The sequence below is a fragment of the Erithacus rubecula genome (assembly GCF_903797595.1).
Source record: "Erithacus rubecula genome assembly, chromosome: 28".
Classification (NCBI taxonomy): Eukaryota; Metazoa; Chordata; class Aves; order Passeriformes; family Muscicapidae; genus Erithacus; species Erithacus rubecula.
This window is the reverse complement of record NC_136680.1, coordinates 72803-95831: the sequence shown is the minus strand read 5'-3', so window position 1 is coordinate 95831 and position 23029 is coordinate 72803. Positions and strand designations below refer to the sequence as shown.

The 23029-nt window shown below is 39.5% G+C and overlaps 1 protein-coding gene across 5 annotated transcripts in view; it reads right to left on the bottom strand.

Moving 5' to 3' along the window:
- Positions 1-23029, bottom strand: part of EPS15L1 (epidermal growth factor receptor pathway substrate 15 like 1) — a 45865-nt gene that overhangs the window by 11632 nt on the left and 11204 nt on the right. For 2 of the 5 annotated variants that reach the window (XM_079328150.1, XM_079328154.1), the window contains exons 12-23: positions 22640-22702; positions 21035-21120; positions 20595-20667; positions 19924-20085; positions 18864-19061; positions 18442-18606; positions 16420-16546; positions 16247-16297; positions 15713-15849; positions 14589-14649; positions 14147-14229; positions 12525-12657 (exon numbers count right to left, since the gene is read on the bottom strand). In XM_079328150.1, the coding sequence (XP_079184276.1) occupies positions 12525-12657; positions 14147-14229; positions 14589-14649; positions 15713-15849; positions 16247-16297; positions 16420-16546; positions 18442-18606; positions 18864-19061; positions 19924-20085; positions 20595-20667; positions 21035-21120; positions 22640-22702 (1339 nt within the window). The remainder of the gene's footprint in view (positions 1-12524; positions 12658-14146; positions 14230-14588; positions 14650-15712; positions 15850-16246; positions 16298-16419; positions 16547-18441; positions 18607-18863; positions 19062-19923; positions 20086-20594; positions 20668-21034; positions 21121-22639; positions 22703-23029) is intronic. The other 3 variants (XM_079328151.1, XM_079328152.1, XM_079328153.1) reach the window with 3 other exon arrangements.

Sequence of the window (23029 nt, the reverse complement as noted above, 5' to 3'; positions counted from 1 at the left end):
TCTTCCATATGGAAAAACGTGAACAGATTTAGACTGCACCAAAAGAGATTCACACATCCGACAATCCACAACATTTTAAAAACTTAAGGATACTCCAGAGTGCCCAGGAAACTTACACATTCATAGAATCAGAGAACATCCTGAGCTGGAAGGGATCCACAGGGATGACCCAGTCCAATCCCTGGCCCTGCACAGCCACCACCCAACCCCACTCTGTGCCTGAGTGTTGTCCAAATGCTCCTCGAGCTCTGGCAGCCTTGGGGCCATGACCATTGCTCTGGGGAGCCATGCGACCAACACATCCACAAGGTTTGAAAAAGTTTCTAGAGACACTGGTCCAGCTGCCTTGAAGGATAAAGGAGATCTGTCAAAGCTCACCCCAGCACCACCTTCCACGCGTCAGTGCATGCTCCATCTTGGATAACAGATGTGAATACAGAGCCCCATGGCAGCAAGCACCTGTGTGACTCCTCAGGACAGGCAGACCAGGCCAGTGCTCTGTCCTTCATGGAGGGAAGTGACACAACACACAGGAAATTGCTCTCCTCACAAGCACAGACCCTCCCTCTCCCCAAGCCACCTTTCCAGGCCACATTTTTCTCTCTGGAATGGAGGGTTGCCCTTCCATCCTAGTGGCCTCCAGATATCACCACTGCCACAGCCATCCCATGCCAGGGCACATACAAACCTGGCAAGGGATGAGTAACTCGGCATTTTGTATGTAATGTTCCACATAAAAGAGCAACTTATTTTAACTTGTTTTAAATTAGAGTCATAGAATTTCAGAATGGGTTTGGGTTGGAAGGTACACCTTAAAGCTCATCCAGTTCTAAACCCCTGCCATGGACAGGGACACTTTCCACAAGACTGAGCTGCTCCAAGCTCCATCCAAACTGACCTTGGAGAATTGCAAACAGAATTGAAGTATCTGCAGTTCCAACTTCTGGTTAAGTCAAACAAGAGCCCTCTACATTATTTCTCCTTCCTCTATTGTCAGTTACCAACAAGGGAATTCCCCTCATACTTTATCCTGCATTGCCCAAAATCAATTTGGATTAATGGAGGCAAAACGGACCCATTTTAAGCTGCCCTTTTCTTAGGTTAGATCTTCTGCTAGCAAAACCACTTTGTGGAACTGGTGACTGTTAACACAAAAAGCCGAGTTTGCAACGTATTTGTTCAGCAAGTCTGGTTTTTCTGGGTGGCCTGTCTAAGGTTTTTGCACAAAGCCCCGGGTGGTTTTGAACTTGCACAGAACATCAGGGTTTCTTATGCTTCATCTTCACAAAAGATCACAAAGAATCACTTTGTTGTAGAGGAAATGCCACCATGTAATGAGAGCTACTGCTAATGATATTGAACGCTTTCATTTTACATAAATGAGTGCCATTTTCTTCAGATTTTTAGATGTTAAAGAATAAAATAGGGTGATAATTCTTCTATTTTGAAAAAAAATAAAGTGAGAGTGGAACCCTTATGCAATCAGGTTCGTTTTGCAGAGCAATTTCAAAGGCAGAACCTACTCTGAATACATCAACCCCACCATGCACAAGAATTTCCAATGAGCCCTACAGTCACAGAAACTCCCAAGCTGGAAGAGATCCATGAGGACCATCAGGCCCAACTCCAAGTCCAAATCTCTCTTTTAGTGCCCTCTGCACGTGGCTGACAGTTTGCTTTATCCTGCCACACACTGGTAGAAGTTTGTTTGGTTCAGTTAGTTGTTCAGATTTACTCATTTATTAGCCACAAGTAATAACAACACCAGCATTATCTTTCTGATGTCTTTGCTGACTTGAAGCAAGTAAGTCTCCCACTGTAGTGAGTGTACACTTAACTACTCAAAGATTTTTGTAGTCCCATGCTTAAGTGTATCAAGAATGTGGGTACAGAATTTCTACAATGCAAAGCAAAAGTTCCCAAACCACAGTAAAAGATTGCCATCTGTACTGATGGACATAGGTAAAATTGCAATACTGCAAAATATAGTTGTAACTGAGATTGCATTCATCTTCCATTTGCTGAAAGTGTTGCATTTTTACATGACTCTGCTCATCATTCTGAGATACAGCAGGCAAACAGTTGTAACCCTTATTTGATTTTTCTGCTAATAGTTTCAGAAGAAAAAAGTTCAGAAAAAAAGCAAAACAGGTCCTATTCTGAAACCACAGCAGTTTCAGCAGTTACCCAAGTGGTGCACACAAACCACACCGAGGACTCACTTCAGCAAAAAGAGATGATGAACAAAATGGTTTACCACAGCAAGTGCTGTTACTTAGAGTGAACTCCACCCATACAAAGGGTTTATCTAATTTCATACCCCACAGCAAACTTGAGTTTGGAGGGCTGAGATCTGTATTTAAAAGCAAATACAATCTCACTGGTAGGATGCAAACACAAAATTTGTCTTACTGAATTACAAGATATTGACAACAAAGTGAAATATTTAGAGCTGTCTCAATATTCTGTTTCAATGCTGGGCCTTTCTGCTTAGAAAAGGATCTTGCTGAATTAAGAGAAGCAGCATTTTTCCTGCCTTGGAAGCCTGGATGGATCATGCTCATAGGCAAATGGGACAGAGTGGAAATGACACAACTTTAAACTTTTACTAAACAAGGGCTCCTTTCCAGGAAACTTTCTGAACTGAAAAATGTCCTTTTAGAAGTCAGAGTTGTGCTACAAGGATAAGGAGTGATAGGGTGAGTTAAGTCCATACCTGTGATTACAACCGAGCATACAATCCCAGGATTTCCACCTCTCTGGCTTTTCACATGGCAGAAGAAGCCTCAGGTGCCTCCCAGCACATCTTTCTCTTGGCAGCTTACCAAATTCACATCTCATTCCCAACTTATTTGGCATGTTTTCCACCATCCTGTTAAGATTATCCACCTCCTTCAGTGCTTCATAAACTTTATAAACCAAAGAAACTCACAGAAAAATGATTACTAGTTTCAAACTTTGCCTGATGGTTAGTTACATTAAACCAAATTTTCTACAGGATACTTGGAGGTCTTTGTCTTCAATAGGAGCTATTTCTGCGCTGTGTTTTAAACTCAACTATTTGATGGTAATGTTCTTTGCAAAAAATCACAACATGTTTTTTGTTACAGAAGAGAGAAGTTTTCCCATGCAATATCCCATCAGAAGAGCTTTACAAAGTTTGCACCTTGAGTTCACTGAAAACTTTTGCTTAAGAGAAATATTCTGACAATCTACAAACTTCTTGGAAGGTGAGAAATCGTTACACGTTCAGCCCAACAATCTGCTCTGAAACAGCTTCTGGACAACCTCTTTCAAGCACCAGTACTGAAATATCTTTACTCTGAGAGGCCAGCACAAACAAGAGAATCAAAGCGTGAATGGAATTTTTAGCTTGTGGCCAGGCAGGTGCTCCACCCATGAGTCATTTATCCTACACAACAAGGGATGCCTGTGCTCTAATGCAACTGTCAGGTCTTCTAGAAGGCATGAAAAATAAAAAAGCTTTTCCTGTCAGTCACAACTTTGAGGCTGATTTTCTCACAGCTGCAGAAGAGGGGAACAAATAGAGATAAACAGGCAGCATGGCACTTGCGAGTGCCATGAGTTACTTGTGAGTAACTCTGGGTGCAGAAAAGGCTCTAAAGAAACAGGTATGTAGTATCATGCAGAAGTAAACATCCCAACACTCCCGTGACCTCACAACGAGTAAAGAACAGAACTCTATATACCCTGCTCTAGACCAAATGATTGATCCCCACAACTTCAATAAATGTACACAACTCAGAGTTAAATCTAAATTAAATTAAGGAAGTAATAGAACTTTTTTTTTTCCTGATTGTTTTCCTGATTTCTTTTGTTCCTAACTCCTATTACATCCATTATACTAACATGGGTTCTTTATTAAAGAATTTATCTGACTAAATACATAGAGCAAATTTCTACATGGGGACACTACATGGTGCAAGTGAAAAAAAGTGTCCATAAACCCGTGATGTGTTTAAACAGTAAGAATTCACAAGACATGATTTTCTTTCAAGAACTGAATTCAGTAAATGCACAAGACAAAGCTTTCAGATTTTGGCCTGCATTTATAAGGAAGGTGCTGAACAAATTGTGAAGTCTTAATTTTGACACACTGAAGATACATCTCAGGCAAACAAACTACTAAACCCCATTTATATATCCAGCCCAAAGATTTAAGCTTTCTTTACCTCACTGGAAAGTGTAAACATGAGGTCAAGCACAGCCAGTGCTCGTGGGCTGCCTTAAGGATGAAAAATAAGTCTAAAATTACAAAAACAGTCAAACCATAAAATGCCTTAAATTTAGAGAAGTGACACATACAAAAAAGAACTCTATATATATATCACTGACATGAAGGAGGAGGAAGCATCAAACACAAAGGAAGGGAGCAGCAGAAACTGCACAAACATTGCCTGCACTGCCCTGATCTGGGCCAGCAGCTGGTCACACACAGGAGGAGCAAGAGGCTTCTGAAATGGTCCCAGAGGCACAAAAGACACCCCCAAAGAGTGAATCTAAAACTTTCAGTTGGACAATCCTGGTCCAGGGAAACCTGGAATATGTCTGCATGTGTGTGATGAGCTGGGTATCTCCTCACTAAAGCTGTGGGGTCCCAGTGCCACCAGAACAGACTCTTCCAGGATCCCTCCAGAACCGGGAGCACCAGAGTGGGCAAATCCTTCTGCATTTTTTCTTGTAAGCTCCCTGCACCACAGGAGCAGCTAACCTCAAAATGATGCTCTGTTGGTAATTTTTCTTGCATTTCTAGCTCCTCTGGGGCTGACAACAACCTTCTGCAACTATGCTTCTAAGGACAGGCAAAGGATGGCCACCCCCAATTAGGGAATTAGTGTTTCTGTAGATGATGGGTTGCAACATCCAGCGCAGCTGTAAGTTTTCAGGTTGGTTCAATAAACACAATATTAAGATCCTGAAGACCTGTTAAGATCTTAAGACTCCTGATCCCTTTTCATTCTTTTAAGTTACCAACAGGTCCAGATACCATTTATCAGCAAACTGGCAAGATGAAAGAACAGTTTATCAGTAAGATTTTGCTTGAATCAATCTTTTCTGTCTTTTTTGGTAGGACAGCAAAATACATCTAGCAGTCTTGTAATTGGTGATTTCGTGAAATACTGAACCCTAACACCCTGACTGATTAAACTGATTATCTGTAACATTATTACTATTATTTTGTAATAATTTCTAGTCACTCAAACACTGTGCAAACCTTTGTGTTTGCACTGCAGGCTAGAGCTTCTCAGAACCAGGCCTCTCTGAGGGATCATGGTCATGTTTCCTAAGGCAGGCTACTGTCCCCCATATTTTTCCATTATTTTAACATTTCAAAACCATAGCAAGTAAGAAAAATACAGTGAGAACAAAACTAAAGCCCTTAACCCAAAAGGTTAACAGAGACGTGTTAACCACTAAACTCTGAAATGCCAATATTCAGTTGCCATCATAGATCAGAGCTACAAAAAATAAATGGATCATGAAACAAAGCTGAAGTTCTTTGATAAACTCTCCATCTGCAGTCTCAAATAGTAATTCATCAATGGAATTTATTTTAATACCTGCATCTCAAATAGCAGCTAAGTAACTCCACTAATTTATTTCTTATACAGGATTAATTCACTATGTTATTCCTTTAAATTTACTCAGAGTGGCTGTGGATTCCTCATCCCTGGAATTGTTCAAGGCCAGTTTGGACAGGGCTTGAAACAACCTGATCTACTGGAAGGTGTTCCTGCCCAAGGCAGAACTGGATGATCTTTAGTATCAGTTTGAGATTCTATGATTCTATACATTCCAAGCTACATTGTATTTTTCTGCTACTTACATATTGGCAACCCAAAGGAAAACTGATTTTTTCAGTGCATTAGCATTTAAGAAGTTCACTAGTAATATAATATTCATTACCTCTCTTAACCACTAATATATAATAACATAATATAAATTATAACATTTACACAAGCTAAAAAAGGTAGAATGTTAAAATTATTGTGTTTATTAAATAAGCAGCACACTGAAATTGAAAAGTGTATTTTCTTCCTGTGGTTTTAGGACTTCTATTCTTTCATGGTTAAAAACGTGAAAACCACTATAAACAAGAAATAAAAATTTAGAAAAGGTTGAAGGTTTCACACTGCTCTGTGGTGAAGGTTCTTCCACTAATATCACAGAACTCCAGAATGGTTTGAGTGGGAAGGATCTTAAAGTTCATCCAGTGCCACCCTTGCCATGAGCAGGGACACCTTCCACTGTTCCAGGGTGCTTCAAGGACCCATCCAACCCAGCCTCTGACACAGGAATGGGCGCCCACAGCTTCTCTGGGCAAGCTGTGTCAGTGCCACAGCATCCTCACACAGAAGAATTTTTCATTCCCCCTTGTCCTGTCACTTACACTCTTAAATAGTCTCAGGATTTCCATCTTTCTTCTGGGCTCCCTTCAGGTATTGGAGTGCCACAATTAGGTCACCCCAAATATTTTCTTTCCCAGGTTGAAAAATCCCAATTCTTTCAGCTCTTCCTCATAGCAGAGCTGTTCCATCCCTCCAATCATCTTGGTGCTTTGCCTGGACTTGCTCCAACAAGTTCATGTCCCTCCTGTGCTGGGCACCCAAGAGATGGATCCTTTCTTGGTCCTTGATCTTGAGGACTCATTGCAAAATTTCTTCTTCCTGAGAATCTCGATCACTATGTCTCGGGTCATTCTGAATGATTCAAGCATCCCCTACTGCTCCTCAGTTAACACTGCCTGCCCATTAAGATCAAGTTTCTTTCTAAACACCTCTCTTGGAATCTGGGAATTCCACCAGGAATAGGCTTCCCTTGTCTGTAATCCCTCCTAACTGAGCATGTTTCTGCAGCAAGGTAAGAGTGCTGCCCACACAAGTCATGGAAACACTGAGGGTGGTAGCTTGGAGGCTTCAGGGTGACTTTTGCATGATAAGCCATTTTGAACCTACTGCCAGTTCTGTGGTTCTCCATGCACCCTGAAATTTGGGTACTTCATCCATCACTCATGGAATCAGGGTTAAGGCAGAATCACATTCATCCAAGAACTTGTTCATGGCAAAAAATGTCTCTCAGCTTCTCCAGCAACCATGTGCACCTGGACCATCATTAGCTGAGCAGGGCTAGTAACATTTATTTGGAGGATGCCAACTAGTACCTAGTGACATCAACTACATCCCACAAGTACCATGCAGGAATACTGAGTGGTGGATATGGAGCATGGGTCACTGAATGCACCAGCAGCCTTGAAGGCACTAAACTACCTTTCTCACATATGGGTGTGAGTTACCTCTCCTAACCTACAGGAATACCAGTGGTAAAACCCAAGACAATGTAAGGCATCACTGGGAACTGACTGTAACCTACAACTTGATGTGCCCTGTCCCCTTGGAAGCCCAGTCACACACTCCTGCTGCAGTGCTAACTCGATGGGGCAGGAGCTCTCATGTCTAAAAGGGTGCACAAAAGGCAGATATGGCACCACACAGTTCAATGCCTGCGTCTTCTCCTCACATCCTTAATGCACAGCATCAGTGAGGCAGGGCACAACCTGCTGCAATAGGAGGGGTCAAGTGTTCCTTGTCCTCCCTGGATATAGAGTGGCTTTGTTCAGGAATTCGAGGGCCTGGCAAAGAGTCCAGAGCATAGAGAGCAGTGTGTCAGATGCTTGTCAGTAGTGGTTAATCTCACTGGTTAACAGTGGTGCTATAACCACAATGTGGAATGCATGGGGCTGCGCTGACAGGAAGTGGTAAGGGTGGGGCAAAAGCACTAAGTCCCACGATCAAAGCACTAGAGCATTTTACTTATAACCCAATCACTGACACCCACACAGCAACTTCCTGTACTTTAAAAAAAAAAATTAAAAAAAAAAATCTGTTTCTCTCGTTCTGTAATCAACAACTTTTACCTAGAAACTAGTTAGCGGCAAACTCTGACTGATTTCAATCTGCAGCTCACAGCAGAAAACATAATTTTTAACCTGTGAGAACCTATAAGAGCCATTTTAACTGACAGGTTTCAGTCTACCAGTTCTTTCAGATTTTTTTTTATCCTTAATTACACAAGTCCAATAAACCCTGAGAACCTGCATAAGAAATATAAAGCAACTAGAAGTTTGGTAGTGCTGAACATCACAGGCGGTCCTTTGTGAGAAGATAAAATGTAAATCTTACAAATCTACAAAACTCAGCAATGGTTATGGGGAGTTTGAGAAAATAATGTGCTGTGGAATGTAGATCCTTGTCACAGGGCACCTTCATTTAAGAATGTTGAGATACCTTTACTATTATTTGCTTTTTGTTTATCACAGCTTGTTACACAAAGCACAGGCATTTTTTCAGTGCTTTTTGAGCATTATTCAAGATATAACATCAATAAATTTACAAAACATCCCACTCCTCTCCAAAGAAACCTACAAGGTCTCCAGTTGCACCTGGTGAACATCAAATTACTCCAGCTAAGTCTTAGGGGAGCCCTATGAACCCTAATGTCCATTAGGAAATGCATGGAGATTAATACCTTCCTGAAGAAAAACAACATGCACGCACTGTCTTGGGGATTTTCATTAGAACAGTCTTGTCATAAGAGCTAAAGACATTTTTCATGGCTGATCTGCCTTAACCTAAAGAGAATCTTAAACCATGTATAGGACAGAGATGGTGATTTCCCAAATCTTTTCATGGAACAGTAAGTCAGAGCTTTGAGCTCCACTGGTATCCAGGTTTGCTGCTTCTGGAACACCTTTTCCTTGCTATTCTCTTCTGGGATTCACTGAGTTATTAACCTTCCTCCAATTCTCTTTAAAGATTCTGCACTTAACCTCTACATAGTTATAGTGAAAAAATTCACTAATACAGTATTTTACCATAAAAACAGACATGAGATTTCTCTTGGACCAAGCAAGGATCAGATTAGGACTTTGAAACATGCAGAAGATCTTGACAGATTGATCAACAATAGAGTAAGAAAGAAGGAAAATTATTTATGATGAACTAAACAAGCATAAGGCTGAGATTCTACCCAAAATACAACTCTTATTAAACAACCTCACGATTTTCATACCCTCTCTTAATCTTAGTATTCAGATGGGAACGATACAGATCTGAAGGGTGCCTAATCCATGCCACACAAAAAGAGTTTGCCTATCCCTGCCTGATAGTACCAACCACAGAGAGCTGTGAACTGAACTATCTGCTCATACACTTAGATCACAGCTGTTCCTCAGTGTTCCAGCTGCAAAAAAAACCCAAATATCAACTAAAAACAAACAAACCAAGTAAAACAACCAACCCACTTTCATGTTAAAAACAGCCAGCAAACAGGTCAGGATGCGTGGGATCAGACCTGACAACCCACTGCAATCCTGCTACTGACAAGAGAAGCTACTCTACACGCAAAGACTGTGTTCAGAGCCTGGATATGAAAGCAGCTCCCCTGAACCACAAACTCCTTTTAGAGGTCTTTCCAGCTACATCTCAAGGCCTTTTGTTCTGACCCTCACTACACAGTGAACAGAGGCTGTGTCCCAAAGGCTCAGTTTCAGGACTAGGGCTCTACAACTTCCTCATGAAGGAGTTGGATGTGGGACTGGAAGGCAGACTAAGTAAGTTTGGTGATGGCACACAGTTAGGAGGAGCTGCTGACTCCCTTGAAGGCAGACATGTGCTGCAGAGAGATCTTCACAAAGGAAAGGGCTGGGCAATCCCCAACTTACCACATCAAGTGCCAGATCCTGTCCCTGTGCCAGGGCAGCCCTGGGTGCATCTACAGACTGGGGAACAAGATGCTGTGGACCAGCCATGTGGAAAGGGACCTGGGAGTCCTTGGTTGGTGGCAAGTTGGATCTGAGCTACCTGTGTACCCAGGCAGCTCAAAGCATCACCATGTACTGAAGGGCACCAGGCCCAGCATCACCAGCCAGGCAAGGGAGGAAATTCTCCCACTCTGCTCTGCACTGTGCTGGCCACATCTTGAGTGCTGGGGGTACCACAAGGTCAGAAGGCTCCAAAGCTGTTGGAGAGGGTCCAAAGGAGGGACATGGAGCTGGAGAAGGGTGTGGAGCAGAGGAGACTGAGGGGAAGTTCCTTGGGGGCTGCAGGGGGGCAGGGGCTGAGCTCTGCTCTGGGACAGGGATAGGAGCCCAGGAAGGGCTGGAGCTGTGTCAGGCCTTGGCATGGAGCTCAGGGAAAGGTTCTTCCCCCCAAGGGTGCTGGACACTGCCCAGGCTCCCCAGGGCAGGGGCCACAGCCTAGAGGCTGACAGAGCTCATGAAGTGTTTGGATAGCCAGAGGCTGAGACTGTTGGGGTGTCCTGGGCAGTGCCAGCAGTTTGACTCCATGATCCTCATGGGTCCCTTCCAACTCAGGACACACCATGATTTTAAGTGTTTCCCTGATCCTGTGTTCAGCTCCAAGGGTTTGCTCTGCCTTTGCTTTCATGAAGGAATGAGACTTAAAGCTAAACTCCTCATTCATCTGGACAAAACAGAGACCCATGGCCAAGGTGAGAACTGTGGCACACTTTGGTCCAGTACATCGTGCAATCCCTCGATGGACTATCAAACAATGTTTGTATGTCACGTGAAAAAGCTTCACATTCAGAAAAGCACCAAATCAGAGATAATCAGGAACAATCCCTGGTGGATCCTGTTTAGTTTTCACTCTCAATGGCCTGGGAAATCAGACAGTTTCCAATGCTCTGCAAAAATATTTCTATTGTCCACTTAACTGCAAAAGTTTGGAGATGAGTAAAGTTTTCTTTTAGAGCATTTTGCACCTACCTACCAAAACACAAGCAAACCACAAAAGTGTTTTTCAATATTAAACCCCCCTCCAACAGAAAGAACAGTTTTACTAAAAACAGTACAGGCATGGAACAGAAAGGCAAATTACAGGTTTGTCTGGTAATAACTAGCATTTATTCATCCTTCAGCAAGATCTTTATCACTTATTTGTTTTTTAATTAAAGAGACCAATAAGAAAGGTAAGAAACAACGGAAGTTTCTTGTTTGTTTGCTGAGCCCATTCTAACACACACTTGTATCTCTTGCTACAATCATACTATATTACTATATAATTTCTCATGCTTTAAGTAACCACTGAAGATTGCCTTAGTTGTGGAAGGAAGGGAGGAGTAGAACTGCATAAGCACATGAGGCTCATTTGCTTTAAAAAAACCCCTGTTGTTTCCTCCTTAGTCTATTTTATCATAACAACATTTGCTTTTGGTAGAGCAGCGGAACCTCACAAATATTGTATCTCCTTAGAAGAGAGGAAGAGACACACTTAAACCATTTTTAACCAGCTGATTAAAGGCTGAGTGCACATATCTAAATTAAAAACATATTAATACAGCTGAATATTCATCAAATTCCTCAATACATACAAAAGAGGGAATGGGGACCCAGAAATCCAAAATCTCTCATGTAGGTGAGTCAGTATTCACCTTTGCTGTTACTATTACACCGCATTTGCTAAGAGTAATCATGTTTCTAACAAGGAATAGAAAGAAACCACATGTAAGAGATTACATCGGTATATTTAGTATTTATTTGAATCATCCAGTTTTTGTTGTTTTTTTGAGTCAACTGAAAGTTCCCTCTTAATATCAACTGAACTCTACCACTGTTATTAAAAGGAGACTTGAGACTACATGGCTTCAGTTCTTTAAACAGTTTCACTGGTAGTTGAGTATCTTGAAGACAACTCCGGAAAGAGCAGAAATTGAAGCTCCACTAAAAAAGATCTTATTATCAATTAATGAGATTTATATATCTCCCAGATATCCATAAATAATGGACACGAAGCAGGAAGAAAGCCATATATATTCAGAAAGTGTTTTCTGTTTAATTCATACAGTAATGTGCAAGTGCAAGAACGATCCTACCTGGACAGACAGATCAGGACAGGTCTGTCTGACCGTGTATCCTGTTCCTGTTAGTATCTAGTGGCAGATTGGCAGATGCTCAGGAAGAACATCAAACAAGATAAAGACACAGCCACAGTCAGACTGCCTTGCTACTCAGCTACAAAAGAACTAGTGCCAGTATTTTGGCTTTTGGGACACCTCATTGCCTCTATTTCTGCTGAGAATTATCTAGAGGTTTTTTTAAGACCATTTAAACATTTTTTGCATTTGCCATATTCTCTGGCAAACATAGAAATAAACCCTGAATTTAGATTACCCTATAAAAACAAACCTTTTTATTTTAAAGATGCCATTTACTAATCTTATGTGTTGCCTACTTAGAAAATACAGGCTTTTTTCCCTGCCACATGTGATTTTACAGATCTGTCACAGCACCCTCTCATCATCTGTTTTCCAGTTTGAAGAGTTTCAGTCTGGTTTACTGATGATTTTGTCAATTTACTGATAACTTCATATATTCCTCCACGGTTGAAATATAAGATAGAGAGTAAACTGTCAACTTGTTTTTATATCCAGCAATACACTGTAAAATGAAAGAAGTAGCTTTTAAAAGAAGAAAACCTCCTTACCACTGGGTGGCTTGGGTCGTGGAGGGACATTTTTCTTCGGTGGTAATGCTGGTGTGTCTGATTTGCTTTTGAAAGGGTCATCTGTGAATCCCGCTCCTCCAAATGAGGAGGCAAAGGGGTCTGAAGGTATTGACTACGTGAGGAAAAAGAAAAGGATGTAAGCACGCTGTAGAATACCTTTAGAATACCTGGTTTCATGAAGCTACTGGTTAAGTCAAGTGAAAGCATTACCTTCTGAACCTGAGGGCAGATGTACAGAATTGTCAGTGGTGTAGGAGGCTAATACTCAATGACAGAGGTACTAGGATTCCCTTAACATTCAAAAGACCTTACACTCTTAATAACTTTTAAAGTACTTCTAGAACTTTTTAGTCCTAGCAAAACAGCTGACAAGAAAATAAAAGGAAGTAAAACTCTACTTTTTACTATTTGGCAATGAACAGTCATACCACAGTCTGCCCTCCACTCTGATAAACAGAACCACAACAGAACCTGGAAAACATAGCACACTGCAGAAAGGGATAACTTTATTCCAAGCTTTTCTGAAGTAACACACAGGTATTTGACTTTTCAGCAAAACCTTAGGGAATATCCAAAAGCATGTGTTTAAATATTCCTGTATTCAGATGGCTTATCTAAAGGACACTATTATTCATTAAGAAGCACACAAGTATTATTCCATGCAGGGAAATTTATCATTGTGAAATGAGGAAAGAGGAATTTCGTGAACAAAGGTAAGTCAAACCTTTGCTAAAGTTTCTACCTCAAGTCAGACATGTCTATTGGTAAAGGCTGTTGCCACCTAGTGGAGAGCTAAAACCCTCCCCAAAACAGTCTACGTTGGGGGAGAAAAGAAAACGCCAAGACATGTAATTAGTCAAAGTGAAATGATAACCTATTTTATTTTTAGCTTTTACTCTACAGTGTTCAACTGTTACTGTAGAAATGTCAGGAGTTGGGCACTGATGTTAACTGCAAATTTCAAATTCCACCTTGGGAAAGTGAAGACCAAGACCTTTCCAATTATCCATTTTTTTCATGTGTGTCCTGAACCTTTTTCTTCATCTACTATTTAAAATGAACAGAAACTGAACATTTAAAACACAGGAGAGACTGACTATCTGTTAAGAGTGGTGTAAGATTTGTTTACATATCTTTAGTAGTGTAGTGTTTTCTTAAGAGTTGGACTCTATCTCAGAGGCCTTATCCAATCTTAATGATTTTATGGTAAGTTTAGAAACAAGTCAGGATACTTACTATGAAGCAACCAAGAAGCAAATTCCAGGACTTAGACAAAGGCTTGACACTGAAATATATTAATAGCTGCAACAACTACCTCTTCTTACAAGTTAAAATTACAAGGTAATTTCTTTTCCAGATCTGGTATTTGAAAATACTTGTGAAAAGTTTATTTATCCCTACTGAATTTACCAGTCTTAATAAGACTTTGCTGTATCTTGTATGGCTGGAAAATTCTTTGCTATACAACTGGTGAGGCTGATTGGAAAAAAAATGAATAAAACCAGACTGTCAGCTGAAAAGTTACAATCATATCACACTCTTTAAAAAAGTGTCTGTTCATACATTTAAAAAAAGACAGTTGCTTTCCTTTTAACCTTTACCTTTGACATCTGACTGAAGTCTGCAAATCCCTCACCACCACTGAAAGCACCACTTCCAAAAGGATCCAGTGTTCCAAATGGATCTGGAACAGATATGCAGGAAAAAAGTTATTTTGAATCATACTTAAGAATTACAAGGAATGCTTGGTGGTGCCAATGAAGCACAAAACTAGGCAGGTGATTAAAACAGGCCTGCATTTTGACGTGCAATGAGGTGTTAAAAGAGAATTCCACAAAACACTAGGTTTTCTACCAGGTGTTTGGAGGGAAAACACGAGAAAAGTGACATATGCAGTGCAACAAAGACAGTCTTCATGATAAGACCGTGACGCTTTTTGCCAACAGTTCACAAGACTCTTTATTCTCAACTCTTATATTTCATTCTTCTTTCATAAAAAGATACCTACTTATACATCTTCATGTGAAAATGTTTACTTCTTACCTGGACCTTTTGAAGAGATTCTGGAAGACGTAAAAGGATCAGTGCTTTCAAAAGGGTCAGGCTAAATAAGAACAGATATACACAGTTATTTTTCTGCTGGACTGTGCACTTACCTTTTCATGCCTATCAAAATCTCTTGCTTTAAGACAAATAGTTTCCAATTTCAGACCACTCTATTCAGTGGACAGAGTAGGATAAAAATCAACTGATTGTATGAAATTTACATTATAAGTACATTTGGCTATTGATAGCCTTGAACACAACATCAGGTACCTACAAGTGAGAAGAGCATCCCTCTGAAATATATGCAACATTAGTTACCAGGGCAAAATATAAAAATACAGAAGTGTTCAGTCTTTAAGCAACAGAGACAGAATATCTGGGCCATGCATTTATATTATTATTATTAATTCAGGGAGTCTGTGTGCTGCTTCTTTTTAAACAGATGGTTTTTACAGTTACTCTTCAGCTTGACAAGTCAGCTTTTATTTAAGTACAATCCTATACTGCAAGACAAACTTTCCACTGACTGAAACTGGGGTTGCTACACAACCCTCAAGGAATTGCATAAAGTGAGGAAAATATTAATGAAAACAAAACAAAAAAAATCACACCCCCCCACCCCAAACAAGCACACAGATGTACACCATGACAGCTTGGAACTGCGACCATGGCTCTGACAGTGTGTTCTGTGCAGTCCCTCCACTGTGCTGGCTCAGAGCCTGCTGAGCTCTCAGGAATCCTTTAGCCAGAGCAGTTCCTCCACCTCATTCACTGTGACTGCACAAATCCATGGGATGAAGGGAATGCTGGAATGAGTGGGTGCTGCTCGTTTGAAATTTCCAACAGAGAGAAAAAATATCCACCTAACAGTACCTTTATGGTGAATGTACCTCATTGTCATGGAATCAGAGAGAACACTGCTGATTACCATAACAATGGTTATGGTAATATATATACATTTTAAGAATAATATACATTTTAAGTTATACATTTTAAGAATACAATTAATATTTCAACAGTTAGGCAAAAAGTATTTTTGTTATTTTACTCCTTTTAGCTTTCAGACAATAAGCCTGTCAATAGTAAAGAAATGTATTATGTGTAGATTTAAAATTACTGACCTTTGAGGGTAAAGTGGGGGGTTTTGTGAATGGATCTGAGGTAAATGGGTCACTCTTCACCTGTTTCTTGAAGAAATCCTCAGGGGCAGAACTACGAAATGGGTCACTTTCCTTAAAGGGATCTCCTCCAAAGGGATCTAGAAGGAGCATGAAAAGGTAAACAGAATGTAGCACTAGTGTGTCTATAAAGAACATTCGATATTTGATCTCATGCTCACTGATACAATTTTTCTTACAAAAACACAGTGATTTGGTAAATCTGATAAGACTTCCAAAGACCTCTCTACAGAGGGTATTCACTAAGTTTGAACAAGTACATGTCTATATGAAGCTTTCAGACTTAATAATGAGTTACATATTTCTAATTAAACATATTGATTTTGAATGCACACCCTGTCAGGTTTCTATGTTCCCACATGCAAACCAAATTCTGAAACCAGGGAAACCTTTATGTTTCCTTAATGTTTGTCAATCTTTGTGTTTGGCTTCAAATCGCTTATGCTGCATCTGTCCTGTCATTTAAAAGGGTATTACCTGCTGGAGCAGGTGGTTGCTCTGTGAAAGGATCATGCTGGAATGGGTCACCTACACAGAAAAGAAAAAATAATTTGTTTTATCTACTATTTAGCAAGATGATAAAGGTTGGTGAAAATATAATTTACTCAACAATTGGTCTTCAAGGTCTTAAATAAGCATTTGTCACTTACTGCCTTTGAAGGGGTCTGCTCCCTTAAATGGATCAGATTTGAAAGGATCTTCTGTCTGGAATGGGTCTGTATGCAATTCTTGTGTATTACTGGTAAACGTCAAGGCTTTATTCTTAAATGGATCATCCTAAAAATTAAGAGCAGAAACATAACAGCAGCTTGTCATGATAAAAACACCCAGTTACCCATTTAGCAGAAATTGTATGCTATCTTGGTTCCTGTTTAACAGTCTTTAAAATTATTTCCTAAAGAACTTTCTGAATATGTGACTTCTAAGTAGAAGTAATTACACAGCAGAAGGAAACGTGTACCCCAAGGCTACACAGGACACCAAAAGATAACAGTACATACAGCAATTCAATGTTAAACTGTTGCCCACATTAATATATTCAACTCTCAAATACTTGAATAACAAAAACAAACCAACCCCAAACACCACACTATCAAAAATTTCTTCCTCACCCCCATTACAGCTCAGCTTCAGGTAAGACACTTATTTAAAAGAAAAGGACACATAAATAATCTGTGGAGCACAAATATAACAAATGACTACTGAGTAGCCAGATAATAGATTGCTTCTTGTTAACTCAGCTTTGAGCTTAAAGCTCCAAATTCTGATTTCCCATGATAAAGCATCTCATGCAGGAAGAGTCACCCCAAAATTTTGATGACAAGATGTTTCTCAGCAGAGGCCAAATCTAGGTTTGTCAAGTTGCAGAAAACACCCTGCATGAACAAGCAGTAAACTGAAGTGATGAAACCTCCTCATGACATTCATTTGCATGATAGCCCAGGCTTGGGGCTGGCTGGGAGGTCCTGATGAGACCCTAAGCACAGACAGCACCTGCACAGCAGAATTCCAGGGACAACGAGAGCCATTCCATCCCAATGGAGGAACATCCACTTACACTGCCTCCAATACCAGAAAGAGATAGGATTTCTTTCATCCCTTTACAAGGGAAATGAAAACATCCTAGTCAATACTTGTCAGAACAGGGGGAGGGAGGAGACAAGGAAGAGGAAGGAAGAACTGCGAAACAGGAAAGTGGCACAATGGTTTAAAAAAATTGCTATGAACACAGGCTGGTGTTTTCTGCCAGTAAGTGGCTCCTAGGTTTTGCAAGTAAGTGAAACATCTGGAAGTTTTCACTGGAAATCAAATATATTTATGCAAGCCATGCAAGCACAGAAACTAAGCACTGAAGTGTTTTAAGACCTTTACGTGTTTCTCAATACACTGTTCGTTTTTAACTACACTGCTTTTCTTTTGAGCAGTTTGTTTTTACAGAGCAAGTGTAAAGTACTGCATAAAAGCAGCAATCCCTGGCAAACATTTACTAACACACTATATATTTAACTTCATACTAAACTCCTAGCAAATTCTGTGTTTACAGGAGTAAACGTTCTCATAATGAGGAAGGGTCACATATACTTGCAAGCAGAATCAAGCAAGTATGCAACTTTTATCTTGTTTTATTTAAGACAAGAAATAGGTTTAAAAAACAGCAGAAAATTCTTGTAATTTAGAGGATTATTTAATACCCAAATCAGCATCAGATAACCAAAAGAAACTGACTCAAAAAAATGCTTAAGAACTTGAAAGATTTTATGATTTGGGAAAAAATGCTGACTAAATTAAAATGCAATAAATAAGAGAGATGATGCTGCAATTATTTAAGCAAAAGATAAACATCCCTTTGGAAAGGGGACATATAATAAATATAGCTCACTGTAAAGCAGAAATTTGTAGAGCTTCTTTTGCAAATAAGAAGGAAATACATGATAAAGGAAAATTTACAGCAAGAGACAGTTTCATCTTGGTAAACTGGACAACGTGCAAGAAAAAAACAAAACACCTGAACTGGAAATAAAACCCCACCTCTGTCCCCAGACTGAACATGTGACATATAACAAATCCACAAAACCTTGTGCCAAATACCAACTGCAAAACACTTCAGATTAGGTGCAAGTCAGAAGCTTAATTAGTGCAAAATACACTAAACAACAGTATTTTTCTTTTACCATAGCTCCATAATTGCTTCTTTCCGTCTGCCCAAGGCCTTCACTCATGTCTGCTAAATTTGTCAGACTCCCACCATGAATCCCATTGAAAGCTTCATTGTATTCTTCAATGCTCTTATTCACTTCCTGATGGCTCTCTTGCAGCTGAGAGAGTTTACTTCTTGCCTGAGAAGGAAAAATGCTTTAGTGTGTTATAAACTCAACAGCACTGTCATTCTTACAGCTCCTTCAACACTGGTGCCTGACAGTTGCATTTCACCTCCACCAGAACTGAATGCTTTATGACTCAAACCAGGAATTAACCTACTAAAGACCAGTCAAAAAGGCTTATTTCATGAACCTAGACTTTTTCCTCCTCTGAAAAATAATTTTTCAACTCAGCACTTCAAGAAACAAAATACTATATAAAGTACAGTGAATACCTGGTTTATTTCTTCCTGCGTTGATTTTAGAGATTTGATTATTGTTTCAAGCTGCACTTTTCCAGCCTGGATACTCTGCTCTAGCTGAGTTTCTTCTTGCTGGAGGTGATTCAGCTCTGCTTTTGCTCTGTTAAGGTCATCTTCCTGTAATTTTAAATCTGATTCTTGAGACTGAATCTGCATTTTTAGTGATGAAATCTGAAGCAACACAGTAGAAAAATCAGAGTGAAATTTGGAATAAATGTGACTTAAATTGTGAATTTATAATAAGTAATATAAAGTAGTAAAACAAACTATCAACTACTAAGGAAAATATATAGAACTTAATATTAATAAATGCATGCTTCTTTCTGCTGTTACACAAAATCCATGATAAAAGCACATTCAATAAAACAAAGAAATACTATTTTAAATCAGAGAAATACCCTACTACATATAAAGGCAATCAAAAGCTGTTGTCTAGATGCTCACCTTCAGAACTTGGTTCCATTGAAACATTTATCAGCTAGTTTAATTTTTAACTCTGTTGAGTTAAAATTAGAGTCACCCATAACCTTCCTTAAATGCTTTCTTATGCAGAAAAATGCATTTCTTTCTTATATTTTCTTATTTCTTTCTTATGCTTTTCTTACGTGACTTCCTTATGCAGTAAGATTATACCTTAAGGTAACATCCTATTTCCATTGGCAATTGCATCCACCTGAAAACTCAATCCTGACATTCAGAGTGATCAAAATCAGCACCACTGACATGGTGTATATCCTGGGTTAGGACTACTGATTTGCAATTGCCCTATTAAGCTGAATAAATGTTTCATATATCATCAGAAGAACAACAATTCCTGTAGAAAGGGACCCCTGGAGATCACCGGGTTCAACCTTTCATTTATGGCCATTATGGAAGTTATTAAGGACAGCAAAATCCTTTCTTGGATCTCTGCATATGTGTGAAAATTGCTTTTTATGGTAAAAAGCAAGCAAGCAAGCTTATTCATCAAATAAATAGAATTTCCCTCAATACATATTACTCTTGAGCAGGTCCTGAATTAACATACACTTACCACCTGTGTTTCTTCCTGGCATTTCTGCCTTACATCATTCAGCATATCTTTCAGTTTGGCTTTCTGCTGGTCCATCTCATCCAGGCGGTCTTGGGCATCTTGTTTTTGAGCCTCCAGCTCTTGCAAGTTACTTGTTTCCCTATCTAAATCATTTTGCAGTTCCTGAAGAAAATTCCACAACTTGTAACTCACATGTAGCCGTTGTCTTAAGGAAGGATCAGCCACAGACAAAGAACTTAGCAAAATACAGAATATTTCCTACATCATAATGGCTACACCCTGCATTGGCCTGTTTTGTTTCTGCAGGAACTTGTGTAAGACAGCAGGAAATAAATAAATCACTGCTCACAAGAAGGAAGAGGGGCTGTGACACAGAGCAGACCTCAATGAGTTACCCTAATTATCAAAACCAGTACTCTTCCAACAATGATTTCCTAAATTAGTGTTAAACGCTAACAAAAAAGATATTTCAAACTGTTCACATATACTATGCTTATACTATCCAGCATCAGATGAAAACATTTCTGATGGAGAAGAGTAAAATAAATTTTTTCTGCAGTTAGAGGAAAATCCCAAGAAAGAACTAACACTAGAATGACAGAAAAAATGCTAAATTGCCATATATTACTTAGATTAACATGAAAACTACTGATGATAATCAGAGTTTTTACCTGAACTTCATTGGTTTTCTGTCTGATTGATTCTTCCTTTTCCCTAATGTCCTGCTCCAGAGAATATTTTTCTCTGTCAAATAAACAAGAACATGTGTTTGTGACCAGTTAAATAATACAACACACATGCAAAAATCAATTAAATATTATTCTGGAAACACCATGCAGACAAAAATGCCAGCCCATATTCTCATGTATTCTTTAAAGGAGAAAAGGTGCATGTGTAACAATGACTCTCTGAAAAATATCATCTGTGCCCATCATCAATCTTCTGAAGTCACCTGAGAGACCTGGAAGGTATCACTAGGAAACTCATCACCAATTATGGCACCATATAATGACCAAATGACTAAAAGAAAATAAAAGTAACTGACGCACCAGACTATAGACTTATTTTGTTATTCCACAGCAAGATTTTATTAACAGTTCACAACTATTACCTCTGCAGCTGGGCAATTTCTTGACTAATATCATCCAGCTCCTTCACACCTGTAAATTCTCCCGATCCAACGGAACTTGCACTATCCTGTTAGGAATGAAACAATCTATTAACATGTAAAGTTGTAACAGAAGCTCTTCCTTTAACAAAGGCTGAAGACAGAGGTGGGACATAAAATCCTCATTATTTGCATTTGCAAAATTGTATGAGAGACATCAAATTATCTGCAACAAGCAAGGAGCATGCCACATTGTCCCACCTGTGAGACAGGAGAATTTTTAATGTGCCTGTTTAATGGACAGGACAGCTGAACACACAACACTGAAAGGACAGGCACAGTGCCAACAAGGAAATTGCAGGCTATGATAGAATTAGAATTCAAGACCGAAAATTCAGTTCTGCTATAGTCAATAGTAAAGTTTACAGGGGACTTAATGAAATCCAATTGTAATTCCAGTCTTCTAGAGCCCTGCCACAAATTAATGGCAATTTCTGCAATTATACCCCATTTCCTGTAGGTTGTTCCTACATTCATTCAAGTGTAGATCAGGAAAAATACAGAGGGCATCCCCTGCCTTCTAGATAAGACAATCGCTACCAGGAGTTAAGAAAGGATATCAGCACTAGGTACAAAATTGGTTGCTATTACAAGAAGGATTGCTCTTTAAAAAAATAACCACTACAACTGAGCAAAAACTGCAGCACTGAACTCATCAGCTAGGATGACAAACCAGGAGACCTGCAATTTTCATATATAGAGCATCTTAAAAAGAAGAATGAAGAGTCTGCTTGCTTCACTCACTTTGAGACTGTTGTGATAACCACAGAAAGCTTGGCTTTATTAAATATTAAGAAAACAAATAACTCAACCAACAAGCCAAGACCAGCAGAGTAAGATGCAACATTTTTGTAGAAACAATAGGTGAATATACAGTTTAAATAATTTAATTAAGTCCTCACTTTTGGGGGATCATTTTTTTCATAACATGCCATTAAGTAATCACAAGGAACAACAACAATATAGGTAATTCTTCAAGGCAGAAAATCAAAAATTACTTTTATATGGTCAGGCCAGATACAGATTAGCTGGGAGACTTGCTCTGAATGCTGGACAGGAGCACAGCCAGCCAACATGACTATGAAAAGAAGTTAAAATGATCTGCTGCACTAGTTAGGATAAGAGTCGCTTAACTAAGCTCACACTACCACACAGTTTATTTTATCTTATGCTCAGCTAAATACATACCACATGGAAAAAAAAAATTAAATTAACCAAAAGTAGCAGGAAGCTTAAAGCGCTCAAACCAAGATGTTTTTACTGCTCACAGCTGCAGAGAACTACTCCAGAAATAATTTCAACAGCACTGTGCTGCCTGTCCCAGGAAGCTCCTGCCAGAGCAATAAACTCCCGTTGCTGAAGGAAGGAACATCAGCAGGTTGGCAGGCAGTGCTGGGCACACGGCTGTGACATTATCACCACGCCAAGAGTAACTGGTACAGAACTCCAGAGCAGAGACATGCAAAGGCGTAGAAATAAAACCCCTTTTGAAGTTACAAAAAGCATACATTAGAAACTTGCATTCCTTTGGACACTGCAATTACTCACTCGTCGCATTTCTGTTAGTGCTGAGATCTCAGTTCCTACAGGGGTCAAGTAACCTGACAGAGTCTATAGGAAAAGGATATAGGAAAAACCTTAGGAGGACCATAGCAACAGCGATAATTAAAATATATTTAAAGTTCCAAAGGTTTTGGTTAGGGAAAGCAAATAAAAGTAAAGAAAAATACAATAAAATGTATAGAAAAGGTGAATGTGGTGACATGACAGAAGTACTTCTTCAATTCAGTTTCAGAAATGCACTGACATGCTATTGAGGAAAGGAACAAAGCAGGGTCAGGCTTCAGTAAAGTGGAATTAGCAGTGATGGATACAGGACTGCCATGGATACAGGGACTGCCATGTTACAAAGGACGTACCCCAGAAACCAGTTTAGCC